The sequence below is a fragment of the Myodes glareolus genome, chromosome 6 (genome assembly GCF_982192425.1).
Source record: "Myodes glareolus chromosome 6, mMyoGla1.1, whole genome shotgun sequence".
Taxonomy (NCBI): Eukaryota; Metazoa; Chordata; class Mammalia; order Rodentia; family Cricetidae; genus Myodes; species Myodes glareolus.
In genome coordinates, this window is record NC_142031.1 from 101,325,643 (window position 1) to 101,342,442 (window position 16,800).

Sequence of the window (16,800 nt, forward strand, 5' to 3'; positions counted from 1 at the left end):
AACCAAGAGAAAGGCAGCTTGCCTCACTACCTCTGGGATAACCTACCAGTAACTAATCCCTTTGCTTAGGGCTAGAGTTGCCTATATACTGATGAAGTTATTTCTAGAACTTCTCACATAGGTCCAAGTCTAATCCAGTATTCTAAGTTCAACCCAATAAGCAAAACTGATGATAAATATCTGAAAAAATATTTTCTTTACCAGACTAGTTAGTATGGTTGGGTTTCTAAAATTACAAGCCAGTAGCAAAATTTTCCTTTATAAAAGATGCACAGGGGGGCTGGAGAGATGGCTCAGCGGTTAAGAGCATTGCCTGCTCTTCCAAAGGTCCTGAATTCAATTCCCAGCAACAACATGGTGGCTCACAACCATCTGTAATGATGTCTGGTGCCCTCTTCTGGCCTGCAGGCACACACATAGACAGGATATTATATACATAAAAAAATTTAAAAAATAAATAAAAGATGCACAGCGGAGAGGATGTTGTAAAAACTATTACTCCCAATGACATGCTGTAAGAAGTGTGCTACATTCCTAAGAATCAAAGCAGCTCCTTCCCTCTTGGCCCCACCTGTGGGGTTGTTGAGTTGTGTGCTCTGGGCACTACTCGAAATTATACAGTCTAGGCACAAACAGTGCATGAACTGTGAGGTCAATGCAATGTTTTACTTCCTGAAAGTCACTGGTTGCTTGTTTCAGGGGGCAGTCTAGAAGACGTGTTTTAAACAAATGGCAAACGGGAGTCTCACCACAAACCTTAAGCAACTGGCACCAACACACGAAAGTACACTTGTCACTTACCAAATCTGTAGCTTGATCTTCTTCCCTTGTAGTTCAACTGTTTTGATCTTAAAATCTATTCCTGTAACAAAGGGAAGATAAATTGTAACTGTTGTTTTTATACTTAGTGACAATAAAATTTTCTGAAGTCAAAATGCTTTTACTTTTGTAACTTGCTTGCTTGTACATATACACTAAGAATAAATGTACACACATGAATATATGTGTCCACAACTTGATTTGAGTGATATAAACTCCACCCTGATAGGAACAGTAACTACATAGAAAGAACTTCTGCAAGAAGAAAAAAATTTAAATCCTTAATACTTTAGTTGGAAGTTTTAATGCTTATTTATTCTTAAAAAAATTGTTATTTTTACATGTAGACAGAAAAATCCCTACTCACCTGCACCGCCATTTTTTTTTATTTTTTATTTTTTTGAGACAGAGTCTGACTATGTAGCCTTCACTGGCCTGGAACTCGCTATATAGATATTTAAACCAGGCTAGCTTCAACTCCTTCCAAGTGCTGGGATTTCACACTCTTACAGCACAAGATGAACATGTATCACAAAAAAAAATGTTTATATGTATTGAAATCATACAATGTATGTGTTCTGATCCCATAAATTTTAAATTGGAAATCACTACAAAAAGTCATTTGGGAAAATTACAAAACATTCAGAAATTCCTGAATCAAATTGGTTGAGATAAAAACATCACCCTAGGGGCTGAAAAGAAGGCAGTTGAGAGCACTGGCTGCTCTCCCAGAGGACCCAGTTCAATGCCAAGCACCCATATGGGGGCTCACAACTGTCTCTAACTCCAGTTCCAGGGGATCTGGTATTCTCTTCTGTCCTCCTCAGGCACTGCACAGATAAGGTATAAACTCATATACATAAAATAAAAATAAATTTTTAAAAATTAAAAATAAATGTCATCCTAAACTCCTTGAATTTTTTTCAGGACCATATTTAATCAACACCCACCATTATCTCTCTGAAACTTAAAACCAAAGAGATCTACTTTTGAAAGACTCATCAAGTATAGCATGAATAAAGTATGACTTATACCAAGACACATCACAGAAAACAGTGGGGAAAGCTTTTAAGTGCTTGCAGAGAAACAAAACTAGTCAGATAAAGCCCAATTCTAAACACCTCAAAAGCAACAGAGAACAGGAGGCTTGGTGAGTAAACTAGTTTCGTTTTCATTGCTGTGACAGATATCTGGCGAAAAACAAGAGCTACTTTAGCTCACAATTCCAGGTTACACAGACCAGAGCTTAAGTCACATCACACCCACAGTCCAAAGCGGAGAAACATGGGTGTACACACCCCACTGGCTCGCTTGTGCTTAGCTCTATTTCTCCAGTTTTACACCGTCCAGAATCCTCTGCCTAAGAATGGTGCTGGTCTTCCCATGTCAACAAACTTAATGCCATGCTAACAGGACAGTCCACTGTGGACAGTCCCCACTGACACTCTCTTCCCAATTGATTCTAGGCTGTGCCAAGCTGACAATTAAAGCTAACTATCACACTGTGCAAGCATAAGGTCCTAAGTTCAGATTTCATTACTCAAAAAGTCAAGTGTGGTAGGTAACCCCAGCACTAGGGGGCTAGGACACAGGCTGAAGACAGGAGGATCCCAAGGTTAGTAAAAGATGCTGCCGCAAAAACTTGGCCTCTGGACTCCACATATACACATATGAACACAGATGTATCAAGTATTTAACGTGTGTCTCACCAATACTAAATGAAAGCTATTCTGAGACATGAAAGAAAGCAAATAAGTCAGTTCCCATGTTTTAACACAACAGTGCCTTAGAGAATGGCACTGTGACAGGATGAGCTGCAGAAACTCTGAGAATTGAGAGCTCTCTAACCTTTTTTCAAGCTTCAATCACGTGACCCTTCTTTGAATTTCATATTTCTGTGAGGCTCTTGCACACATGTGCACATTAATCTTTATACCTTTTCTCCTGTTTATCTTTGGGTTTCCTTCTACTTGATTACAAGCATTCTGAGGCAAAGTGTTCATTTCTATTCACATGCATCCGGCAGAGACAGCTACAAGGAGAGTTTTACCAAACCAAAGAAGAGAGAGATAGGAAATCACTATCAGTGATGAAAAGAACAGGTCAAATTGACCTGGAGAACAAGAAGTAAATTATTTTCAAGATGGGTGCTTCACACTACCAACCCTGAACTCAGGAGGAGGCAGTTTAGCCTTAGCTACATATCAAGTTGAAGGTCAGTCTGAGCTACAGAAGACCTGAGTTGTCAGAGGCGTGAAGACCACTGCACATTCAAGGCCAACCAACCCTATCAGGCGGCAATGTTACACGAGCACCATCCAGTGGCAAGAAAACTAAGTGCACCCTCCAGCCACTGCACTGTGTAATAATCTGCATAGGCATCAGTGCAGTAAATTCCAGAGAACTTAAATTTATCAGTTTACAGACTAACTGTCAACATTTGTGGTTTTTATCAAGTAAAATCAAGTGTCTCTGAGAGGAATTAAATACAGTTACCTTTGAATGTCTCCTGGTCTAGAATTTAAGAAACCAGTTTCTAGCTTCGGTTCTTTCAGGAATAGCACACTAACAGTACTTCAAAAAGGCCATTCCTTTCTTTAACCTGTATGTGCATGCAAACAAGTGTCTTGACAGTATATCAAAGGGTAAGGATCCTTTCATACAGTAACAACAGCTCAGTCAACACTTACAGTGCACTTAGAACTGTTCCGAGACACTCTTTGTCTGGATTACCACTTAAATGCTCTACACAACCCAACTCAACCTTATTATTACTAAAAGATAAATGGGGGAAGGAGTTGAGAGGCATAATTCAGTTCTAGAGTACATTAACAATATGTAACGTATGAAACCCTTGTTCCAATTTTATCCTTTCAAAGAAGCAGGGGGAAACGCCAGCTAGTAGAGGCACATGATACCTTTAATCCAGCATTTAGGAGGCAGAGGGCCAGCCTGGTCTACAGAGCTAGTTCTAAGGCAGCCAAGGCCACACAAAGGAACCCTGTCTACAAACAAACAAACAAAAAAAAAAAATGGAAGGGAAAGCTTATTCACCCTGCTCAAGCTTGATTCTTCTTACTGCTATCCTTGTCCAGACTCCCAGATTCTTGTCTTTGTGGACAGAACACACCAGTGACCTGCAACTTCCAAGCCTTCAGCCTCAAACCAGAACCACATCATTAATGGATTCCTTTTGCTTTGAAGTGCCCAGTTTTCTGAAGTAGCTACTGGCTTCCCAAGATCGCCAGACAGCAACTGTGATATTATGCAGCCTCCAATATAAACTAACCTAAAAGCCCATTTTATCATTATATACACATTCTATTGGTGTTGTTCTTCTGAATCCTACAACTGTTTTCTTATACTTTGTTATTCATCTGTACTACAATTAGGATGATTTCCTGAGTTTATACTATTTTTTTGATTAAAAAAAATCAATAAATGTTCTTATCTTAGTCCCTCAACACATCATTCCGACTCCAACCTACCTCACTCCACCCCACTTTACTAAGCTTTGTTTTTGAGGCAGGGTCTTGTTACCTAGCCCAGTCTGGTGTTGAACTTGAAATCCTACTACCTCAGTGCTGAGACTATAGGTGTCTACCATCACATATGGCTTTTATCGTGCCTTTTTATTTTTAAATGTATCAGTGTTTTGCCTGCATGTACGGATGAACACCATGTTAATGCCTGGTACCCATCAAGGTTAGAAGAGAGTAATGGATCCCCTGGAACTGGGATTAAAATGGTTATAAGCAACCATGTGGATACTAGAAATAGAACTGGGGTCCTCTGCAAGTGCAACAAATGATCAAAAACACAGAACAACCTCTCAGCCCTGTACCACTCCCTTTTAACTCTAGCTTTCAATAATTTGGGTAGGATGTGTCTTAGTGCTATTTTCTTTGTATTCATCCCACCAAGGTTCATTAGAGTCAGCAGGCTTATGGCTTTTATTGTATTTGAAAACTCTTCAGCTGTTATTTATCAACAAATAATTTCCTACAAACTACCTTTTTCCTGGATTCCAATGACATGTGTATTAGGCCAGGTGACAGTGTCTCAGACATCACCGCCTGGTTTTTGTTTGCTGACCTGTGTTTCAGTGTAAATAGTTTCTATTAACTTTTCTTGCTTTTTCTTCTAGAATGTATAATTGCTAGAGATCCCTGACAGAACTTTTCATTTCAGATCCTGAATCTTTCAGTTCTCTAGGTTAGTTTCTTTGGATCTTTTTTCTTACCCCTTTCAACGATGGCCTGATCAGGCTTTAAGTACTTCATTGCAACTGTCTTCTCAGTCTGTCCTCTTTCATTTCTGGATCTGTCAACTAACTTTTCTCGAGTTAAATGTTATGTTTTCCCATTTCTTTATCTATCATTTAATATGGGATTGAAAACTTATTTTATATACTTTGTTGACCTTTAATTTTAGAAAAGATCTCACAGTGCAGGCTGGCCTTGAACTTACTGTGTAGAGAAGCCCTAGCGAGCCTTAACACTCAAGAGTCTTCTGTCTCAAATTATCAAGAGTTCAGGCTGACCTTGAACTCTCTAACAAAACTAAGGCTGGCTTGGAATTCTTCCCCCCCCCCCCCCGTTTGTTTGTTTTTCGAGACAGGGTTTCTCTGTGTAACAGTCCTAGCTGTTCTGGAACTAGCTCTGTAGACGTAGACCAGGGAGTTCGCTGGCCTCGAACTCACAGAGATCCAACCACCTGCCTCTGCCTCCCAGGTGCTTGGATTAAAGGTGTGAGCTGCCTAGCCTGGTTTGGAATTCTTGATCTTTCTGTGCCTTTCTGTGCCTCCCAAATACTGGAGTTACAGGTGTGCACCACACCTGGTTATAATGGTTGACTGTTTGCAATGTTGGGGTTTTGTTTGTTTGTTTTTTGCCCCGTGGCAGATAATTGAGAATTGGCTTCAACTTTTTTTGCTAACTCTATGACTCTGAGAATAGAAGCCAGTGTCTCCTGCATGGTATGCAAGAACTTTAGCACTAAACTGCACCTCAATCCTAGCTTAATATTTTTAAGGCCCCCCTTTTTCTTCTCTACCCTTTCCACTTCATCTTCAAGGAAGGGCTAAAATGGTCTTTTCTTGGGTTACTTTATCCTCCTTAGCACATTACAAACTAGACTGTTTCCCAACCTGTGGGTGCCAATAATGTCTACCAAGTTCTTCATAGTTGTTACCTGCCCAACCCCTGAGTCTCACCCAAAGTCAGCCAAAGACAAAAAAGGGGGCTCTTCTGAAGATTTCTAAATCTCACTCTTTAATCTACAAATTCCTGCCTTCCATCCAGCCTGTACTTTGTTTTTTATTCCCTTGGCCTGAGAAGACTGCTTTTCTCTGCTTGAACTGTGCACTGGAATCCAGTTTCACACAGAAACCTGAGGAGATTACAGGGCTCATTTTTTTTTTTCCTTTTTACAGGGAGCAGTTGTTTTGTATGCTTTGTCCGGTTTCCTAGCTACTTATGGCTAGGACGCTGGCTGTGTACTAGTTACTTTGTAGTGATCAGAACTGGAAGTCCTCAAACCTTTCTGCTTTTAAAAGTTAAGCAGTTGGGGTGGTGAGATGGCTCAGTAAATTAAGGAGCCAAGGTTGAACTACTTGCACCCAAATGGCAGCTCACAACTATCTAACTCCAGCCCCAGGAGATTCAACACCCCCTCTTCTGGTCTTTGCAGGCAGTACATGCACATGGTATACAGACACACATGCAGGCAAAACACTCATGCACATAAAATAAAGTTAAGCAGTGTTTTACCCTTTTTTGGGAAGATTTTCTCATTGAGAGCCTGAAGAATGTCATGTATCCTCAGCCCACACCCTTTACCTAGAAATCTCCTAGATTTAGGATCTCCACTCCAGATCCCCTGCACCTAATACTCCAGTATCTGTCGTTCTTTCAAGGTTTTAAAGATCTTACTTACTGAAACTTGTTCAGGTACAGATAAAATCACTTAAACCAGGGAATGCTTTCTTTTTAATGAAAGAAAATGTCCTATCACTATTATCATTAAGAATAGAGTACACTGGGTGGTGGTGCACACCTTTCATACCATCACTCGGGAGGCAGAGGCAGGCAAATCTCTGAGTTTGAGGTCAGCCTGGTCTACAGAGCGAGTTCTAGGACAGTGAATTCTACACAGAGAACCTCTGCCCTAAAAAAACAAACTAACTAACTAACTAACTAACTAACTGGAATACAAAGTTAAAAAGCAAACCAGATGCTTTCTTCTACAAGTGGTAATATTTTTCACATGTATGACTGCTTTGAGACAGGCTCTCCTAATAAAGCTCAGGCAGGCCTCAAACACACTATACACTGACATTTTCATACATTAACCACAGAAATAATGCTGGAGTAATCTGGGTCTTATATCTGAATTTTTTTTCCTATTTATTTAGCTTTCTTTCTTCATACCATTTTTTATTTTGTAACTGCTGTTTTTGAAACAGGGTCTCCCTATGTAGCCCTGGCTGTCCTGGAAGTTGCTATATAGACCAGGCTACCCTCAAACTCAGAGATCCTCCTGCTGGAATTAAAGGCATGTGCCACCACACTCAGCCCTATAGGGGGTTGGGGAGATGGCTCAGTTAATAAAGTCTTTGCCAAGTAAGTATGAGGACCCGAGTGTGCTTTTTGTTTTGTTTTTGAGACAGGGTCTCTCTACTAGAGCCTTGGCCTCCTTGATGGGATTAAAGGTGTATGTCAACATGCTCAGACAGATGTTTTGGATTTATTTCCTTTCGTTGTTTTTTTTTCATCATCATTATTCCTTATATGACTATTCATATTGTGTCAGTAGTTCTTACATGGTATAAACTGAGTTATGAATAGAAGGGACCAATGATTATCTTGGCTATCTTTTTCTTTCTTTATTTATTTATTATGTGTACAATATTCTGCCTGTGTGTATGCCTGCAGGCCAGAAGAGGGCTCCAGACCCCTTTACAGATGGTTGTGAGCCACCATGTGGTTGCTGGGAATTGAACTCAGGACCTTTGGAAGAACAGGCAATGCTCTTAACCTCTGAGCCATCTCTCCAGCCCCAGCTATCTTTTTCTTAAAAGCATATATAATACACCCATAAACAAAACCAGCCTAAGGCTTGTCATTAATTCTCTACCAAGTTCAATTCTTCTGAAAGCACATTTCTCATCTTTTCTAGATTCTGAATTGTACAATCATTTGTTTCCAATCTCAGCTACACAATTTCACTAGAAATAAGCAGTTTAAAACCTTCTGAGTCATCTCTAATTTCTTTCAAACCCACCACTCAAAATCCAAAGTCTTCAACAACAACAACAAAACCCACCCTCTTTAGAATAGTCTTATCTTTGCTGCCAATACCAGCACCCCATGCTCTGACTGCTAAAAGCCTCCAAAGCAGTCTCCTGATAGCCTCTTCTGCTTCATGCTATATTCCACCATTCTGTTCTTCTAATGCTGTCTGCTGTTCCTTTTCATTATGTCATTTTTGCTCTTAAACTACCAGAAAGTCCAAATTCCACTGCCACTTTTTAGAGTTCTCTCTTAAAATTCGGTATAATGATGCCAGTGAGAAGACTCAACAGAAAGTGGCGCTTGACACTCAGGCCTGGAAACCTGAGTTTGATTCCTTACATATGCTCACTGTTACAAGTGCCACCACACACCATCTGAGCATAAATAATAATAAACTAAAACTTTTTTGGCTAATAAATTGAATTTTTATAATTTATTTTATTTGCATTAGTAAGGGGATTAGGGATCCCCTGGAACTGGATACAGACAGTTTTGAGTTGCCATGTGGAAGCTAGGAATTGAACCCAGGTTCTCTTAACCATTGAGTCATCTCTCTAGTCCCAATAAACTGAAATTTTAAAGTGCAATATATATTACCTTCTCTTAGAATCAACTCCCCTACTGTAATCTCATTTCATTCGTATTGACCCACTGCTTGAAAAGCTCTCTCCAACTCTATTAAATTAAACTTGGAATTCTGACCATAATCTACTACTATTTTTTAGCTTCCTTCATAAAACTCTAGTGCTCTAACCTGTCCTTCTGCACTTTCCTCCTTCCTGCTTTTGCATCAGTGCCAGGAGCAACCAGGCTGCATGGAGCTGTGTGTCAGTGGCTCCAACTCCTTACTCACCACTGCTTGCTCCTCCACTTAAACAGAAGTAGCCTTAACAGCAGCAGCAGGAGTTTCTGGAGGTATGTGCTGACTGCATCAGAGGGGTAAAGGCAAAGGAGAAGAAAGCCAAAGGACCAGTACCCATACTATTTGCAATCACTACAGCAAAAACACCCGTGGTTAAAGGGTCTAGACATGGGTCAGACGAGAACCCTCAACTGACAAGTTGACTTGAACAGTTAAGATTACTTCCATCTGTACTGAGTCAGGAGTAGAGTTTGAAGTCATCAATGAAGAAGTCTAGACAGCTATTTTAATATGCTGATTTAATTAGTTGTTTTTCGTAAACATATTTCTTTGTGTTGTTATTAACTATGTACAGGTATGTGTATCTACACGTGGATATGTGAATGTGTCAGTGCAGGTGCAGGAGGAAGCCGGAGGCATCCGATCTCCTGGAGTTAGTGTTACAGATAGATGTGAACTGTCGACATGGCTTCTGGGGAGAGAACTTAGGTTCTCTGAGAGAGAAACAAGTGTTCTTAACCACTAAACCATTGCTTCAGCCCCCTTAATCAATTGTTTAAAACAATAAAAAGTTGGGGAGTTGGGTAAATGGATAAGAGCACTTGCTGTACAAGCGAGGACATGAATCTGGATTCCCAACATCCACATAAAAGTTGGTTGTAGCTGCATGTACCTCTAAACCCCTCACCAAGGCAGAAGGGACAAGGGGAACCCCAGAGCTTACTGCCCAGCCAGTTTTGTTGAAAAATGGCAAGCTCTGGGTCCAGTGAGAGACTCTGTCTCAAGGGAATAAGGCAGAGAAAGAATGATAGAGTGGGCGGGACATCTTCTTCTGGCCTCCATGTGTATGCACATGGGCATGGGTGTCTGCAAACACCCAAATTTAAAAACAACAACAATAACAACAACAAAAAAAGTAAAACCCATTTTACCTGTTAACTATATGAAGCTTTTAGTATCCTTTCCTGATTCTCATCTACAGTACCAGCTCTGAAAGCCTGGTTCTGGATAGGATCTGATAATTAAACATCCTAGAAGGAAATGAAAGAAGAAAAAACAAGCCATCTTATTCTGGTAGTAGCTACAACAAACCCAGTGGCTCTGCCTCTACTCAGAGGCAACAGTAGTGGGCAATCCAGCACAGGGCATTAGGTCAATCATCAGTACATCAATCACAGCAATGAGAACAAAACAAGGTCTCTGTTTTAAGAAAAAGTCTTGTCCAGGTTGGTCTTGAACTCACAAGCTCAAGTGATCCTTGTACGTTAGTCTACAGGTATGTGCCTCTATGCCTAGTTGAACAGAAAGGACACCTCCAACAGCTCATGAGGTTAAGTACATGATCAAGAGCTGCAGCCCTCAGAAGGTGGTGGTTCCTTCTTTGTATAAGAACCCCTTCTCCCATTTGTTCTTCCAACCTAGGCCTTCCATCACTTCCGAAACAAATTCTACTATTAGTTCCTCTTTTCTTCTCAGTGTTTTGAGTCAGGGTCTCATGACAATCTATTTAGTCTGGAACCTGATGTTATAGAAAACTTGCAACTGTCATCCTACTTCTGGCCCCAGAGTACTGGGATAGTAAGCCCAATCTTCTTTCCCTTTAAAATAAATAACTCTACTCTGAATTAAACCTAGAGTGGTGTCTGCTTTCTGATGGGACTTGTCTCTGAGGTACATTTTATGATCTCAATATGTAAACAGAACAGAGACACGCAAACTGTCTCTTGTTGACTGAGGTGTCAACAGTTTCTCATATTTTTGTTCTGTACTTTACATCCCCAAACTACTGAGGACCCAATTAAGCTTTTGTCATATGGTTTATGCCAATCTGTATTTACCATACTTAGAAACTAAAATTAAGGAAATTTTAAGCACATGACTAGTGTGTTTGAAAATAATAAACATACTGCATGTTAACATAAATAACATTTCTATTAAAAAATATCACTATCCAAAATAAAAATAAAGTCAGTGAGAAAAGTGGCATGATGTTAAGGTTCTGCAGTTCTACTGTTCCCTTGACTGCAGTGAATCTGAGGTCCTTCTGCACTTAGTCTGCTATGGATTGCTTGGCTGAAGCATGAAGTATATAAAGCCAAGAGAAAAATCTAGTTGCATACAGATAAGTATCTGGAAATGGGGGAGTTTTGTATTTAGGCTAGTCTGTCTTCTAGGCTTCTAATTCAAGTGGTACAGTCCCAGTCCCCTGGGTACTAAACAACCACACCCAGTGGACATTTCTTTCTTTTTTGGTTTTTCAAAACAGGGTTTCTCTGTATAACAGCCCTGACTGTCAAGGAACTCTCTTTGTAGATCTGGCATTGAACTCACAGAGCTCCATCTGCCTCTGTCTGCAAAGTGTTGGTATTAAAGGTGTCTGCCACCACCACCCAGCTCAGTGGTCATTTTTAAAAGATAGTTGCAATCTAGAATCTGAAGCTCTACCGCTGAACTTTTCATACACTACTACATTAAAATCCACTAATAACTCACACTTTCAATGGATCTTCTTGCCGAATATGATTTTTTTTAACGTTATTTACTGGCCATTTGGAAATAGTTTATTGAGTTACAAGTTCCTTAAAATGTTGACACATTTCATTACAATATGGGGGAAAGGCCATGTTTATTATCACTGTGGAACTTACCAGACTATAACTGTTTTGTTTTAGACAGTGTCTCACTCTGTAGTCTAAGTTGGCCTTTAACTTCTAGTGGTCCTCCTGCCCCCACTTCACCGAGTGTGAGCCACCATGCATGGAAGGAGAAAATTCAACTATTGGGAAAATGTGCCACAGAGGAACACACAAGGTTTCCAAAACTGTAAAGCATGAATTTTATCAGCAGCAAATACTGTCACTTGGTTCATTTGAGAAACATTTGAGCCAAGTCCTCAAGCCTAAACAACCATTGTTATTACAAAAAAAAAAAAGGTTAATTCCAACTATCTCAAAGGTGCTTTTCCTTAGAAGAAGTTCTACTGTCTCACAATGAGGCAGCTGTCTCACAATGACTCCCCATGCACTCACACAAAGGTCAGGGCTAACCACAAACTCATTTTTTTCTGAGGTTTGTTTTGAGGGACAGCACATTTTGCTACTTAGCACTGGCTGACCTGGTGGTACTTGCTATGTAAGACAGGGTGGTTGCTGGTTGGCCTTGGACTCACTCACAGTGGTCTTTCTGCCTCAGCCTCTAAAGTGCTGGACTAACAGGAAAGTGCCACCAAGTTCATCTCATAGACATTCTTTGGGGTGCAGAGCAGTACAGACAAGGAAATTTAGGCAGAGCCAAACTAAACCTAAATGCCTAGTCCCAAAGCTTCCTATCACCACACTAATGGCCTGGCTTCACTACACTTGTCACATGATCAGCATATGCCACTAAGCCACCTCGCACACCTGCACAATGACCATGGCTACCTCTTGCTCTCTTCACTACTATGTGAAAGGAGCACAAGGAGGAATGAAAAAGCAATCTAGAAATTTTTAAATATTCCTAAACAAAACCAAATCCAAGAAGAAATAATCCTAGAGGCTCAACCTAATACAAACTTTATTACATAACTATAAAAGTTTACAAGCCTGTTTAAAAAAAAGTCAAACCTAACTAAAATTAGATTTCTTCCTCATCTAGTATTTGATCCTTGTCCCACCATTCTCTACTGTACTCAAAAACCTCGCATCCTGTAGCAAGCTCCCATCGTAGAAAAGCAAAGGTGCATCTTCTACGCATTGTTAAAAATCCAGGAGACCATGAAGGCTGGACCCTATGATAAAACCAAAGATGCAGACTTTGAACTCCAAAGAGTTCCAAAATAAAAACATATAGCTGCTTGGTATAGCTCAACGCAACAATGTAAAGATAGAAATCTAAGACTGACATACAGCAGTCCCAAACCAAGACTATTATAAAAATATCTGACCATGCTAAGTGTGGTGGCTCATATTTGTAATTTGTAATTCCAGCACTCTCTCAGGAAGCTAAAACCTAAGCCACACAGAAGTTCCAGGTTAAAGAGACCTTGCCTCAAAACCCCAAAATAAAGTCAGGCATGGTGGTATTCACCTATGATCCCAGGACTTGAGAGATGGAAGTAGAAGGATGAGCTACACTGCTGAATGAGGTCTGCTACATGAGACTGTCTCAAAAACTGAAAAACAGAAACTGTTGATGGCAGACTGGAAAGTGACCCCGGAGCTGTACACCTGCTAGACATGGGCTCCATCAGCTCTATTTCCAGTCTGTTTTATTGCTTTCCTTTTGAGACAGATCCCTCTAAGTTGCTCAGACAGGCACTGAACTGAAATATAGCCCAGACAGACTTTGGACTTGAGACCATCCAGTCTCAACTTTCCAAGTATCCAACTGGACTGATAGTTAAGATTTTTTGAATGTCTTGCTATTATTCTCTAGCTATGCTCAAAAGTCTTAAATTATTATTATTTTTTAATTCTGTAGGGGCTGGAAAGACGTCTCAGAGGTTAAAAGTACATACATACTGTTCTCACAAACTGAATATGAACTCAAATTCAGTTCCCAGCACCACATCAGGCAGTTACATTAAGCTGTTTACAACCTTCTCCTCTAAATCCAGCCCCAAAGGACCCAAAGCTTCTGGCCTCCACACATATTCACACACGGGTACACACCCTCACACACACACACACACACACACACACACACACACACACACACGACAGTTAAAAATAAAATTAGAGCTAGAGACATGGCTCAACCATGTGGCGCATGTGCACTATTCTTGCAGAGGATCTGTTCAGTTCAGATCCCTGTACTCAGGCCGGGTGGCTCAGAACTGCTTGTAAATCCAGCTCCAGGGCTCTACAGGCACACATCTCCACACACACATACATATAATTAAAACTAATAAATCTTATATATTTCTTAAAAAGCTTGAACTAAAAAGGAAGAAACCAGACTGGCATGGTGGTACACACTTTTAATCCCAGCACTTGGAAGGCAGAGGTAGGTGGATTTCTCTGAGTTTGAGGCCAATATGGTCTACCATAGAGAGTTCCAGATCATTCAGGGATACATTTATATCTCCAGATCTATATATGCAGCTCACACCATCTGTAACTCTAGCTCGAGAGATTCTAATACCCTCTTCTGGCCTCTGTGAGCATCAGGCATTTCATGGAACACACATATACATGCAGGCAAAAAAAAATTCATACACATAAAATAATAATAAAATACGAAAAGAGAAAGATTTGAAAACAACTACAAAGTCAAAGAAGCTATTTATTTATTTATTTATTTATTTATTTATTTATTTATTTATTTATTTATTATGTATGCAATATTCTGTCTATGTGCATGCCTGAAGAGGGCACCAGGCCTCATTACAGATGGTTGTGAGCCACCATGTGGTTGCTGGGAATTGAACTCAGGATCTTTGGAAGAGCAGGCAATGCTCTTAACCGCTAAGCCATCACTCCAGTCCCTCAAAAAAGCAATTTAATAGATGCAACTAGCTACAAGCATGCTACTGCCAAAGAGTCCACTACCCTCCGATGGTTCAACTGCAGAAATCATAATGTTATTTGCAATCCTAGCACCTAGGCACATAGAATGCATGTTCCAGGCCTGTTGGATTATTTAGCAAGATTCTTTCTTGAAAAACTGGAGGTGGAGGCAGAGGCACAATAAATGAAACATACATGAAATAACAGAAGAGGTATGGGGTATTATTAAGTTTTCTTAGTTGGTTTTAATTAAGCCTCGCCCACACAGTCTGAGAAAATGACTCAGCAAGACTCAGCCCATATGTGAACTAGAGTTAAGCGATTAATACAATTAAGTTAAACACATGTTTCTTAAATTTACAGATAAAGAAGCTTAGAACTTAAAAGACTTGATCAAGTTTAAGAGCAAATTAACTACATACAGAATCTGACCTCAGGTTTAATATTTTGCTAAATGTATTTAGCACTTAAAGGTCATTAAAAAAACATAATTGCCACAGTCCCTCATTGGTCATTTTCACATATACAGCAATCCATGTACCTCAAAGGTTAAGTAATTCAGTGTATCTTTGGCTAAGTCTCTAACCAGAAAATTTCAATTCCAACCTATTCTGCACCTCATCTCACAGTCATTTCTTTTGTAAACTGAACCAAACCATTTCACATCCCTGCTCAAAACTTTGACAGAATTCAAATTCTTGCCATAATTACCAGGCTCTACACCATCTAGCCCACACCAGCTTCCTCAACATCTACTGACTCTGATTACTTCATCCCAGTCCAGCTTGCGCAGACAAGGAAGGGTCTTCACCTGACCTTTACATAATTACTTCATTATTTCCTCTACCTGAAATGTCCTCTCTGCTCTGTATTTTCCCTTAATTACTTAAAAATGAAAGACTGAAAATATAATTTGTTTTAGAGATGATGAAAATACAAATGGTTTAAAAGGATTATTTTGGTTTTTAAGTTGTAAAAACCAAACAAAACTTGTGAGGAAAAGGGCCGTCAAGATTGCTCAGCAGATAGACACTTGCCAACAAGCCTGACAACTGAGTGAAGGAGAGCTAACTCCAGAGAGTTGTTCTTTGAATTTCATATACTCATCCACACACATACATATTAACTAATTAATGAGCTAAAAATTTAATTAGGTCAGCAAGATGACTGAGGGTAAAGGCACTTGCCACCTCCAAGCCCGAGAACCAGAGGTCAATCTGTAGAATCCACATGGTTGAAAGAGAACCTACTCTCACAAGCTCTCCTTTGACCCCTATATCACTCCATGACCCACACACAAACACATACAAAATAAATACATGTAGTTTTAAATTTTAATTTTAAAACTGGAATAAAAATACATATAAAGGGCTATGCTGTTCCCCAAATGAAAGATCTGCTTTAAATAATAGTGCAGGAATATACATACATGGTAAATACACTGTAAAATGTGTTGCTTGTTGCACAATCCTAGAAGCAGTTACTCTTCTTTGCACTCAATAATTTTGTTCCCAATACTTAAACACATTAAATCAAGTTTACTGCTTTATTAACCCAAATTCTCACCTTTCTAACTCCAATGGCACCTTTTGCTAATTTTCCTCTCTTCCTTCATTAACTTTCAAGTTAACAGTTTGGTATATGAGTCTTCATGTTCTTCTCTATATACATGACGGTACTAAGAGCATCTTTTATAAAGGGAGATAGAAAATCATACATTAACTATGAAATCCCAGCATTTGGGAGGCAGAGGCTTGAGGACCCTGAGTCCCAAGCCATTGTTCCTTCTACACCAAAATTCCCTATTACTTCTTAGAAAGCCCAAGACTCCTTAATAAGATTTTCACAGCTGTCTACGCTCTCCTCAGCTTACTGCTGGCCACCCCCCACCCCCACTTCAGCCACCTCTTACTCCCTGCAGTCTCTATACATATCATATGCCTACAGACACATTCTCTATCTGAAGATGCCATCCAACCCCCAAAACCTTACTCCTTATGTTTTAGGACTCAAGTGTGCCTTCCTGTAAGTCCTGCAGAGCTCACTTAGCCTCTCCCTTGTGCTTCCCACATAATGTCCTGTTTTAGGACTAGTGCAATGGGGCAGTGTGGCAGATTCACCGTCACTCTTTCTGCTGCTGGGACAGGTGCTGATCTCCCATTTTACAGATGAAAAATGAGTCTCATGTGAAATTACCCCACACCGGAGCACTCCTGATTGCACGGACTGAAGGTCTAAGTTCTACCAGCATGTTAATGAGTTTGAAGGAGCAAGGAAAGGGGTGCTCACAGGACATTCATACTAGATCATTAGAATATGTCGGTAACATAGGCAG

General features: G+C 40.0%; 1 protein-coding gene across 1 annotated transcript in view; it reads right to left on the reverse strand.

The window, feature by feature from the left end:
- Nucleotides 1-16,800, reverse strand: part of Rab10 (RAB10, member RAS oncogene family) — a 55,852-nt gene that overhangs the window by 17,935 nt on the left and 21,117 nt on the right. Inside the window, exon 2 of the mRNA XM_048436622.3 lies at nt 802-862. Coding sequence (XP_048292579.1) covers nt 802-862 — 61 coding nt within the window. The remainder of the gene's footprint in view (nt 1-801; nt 863-16,800) is intronic.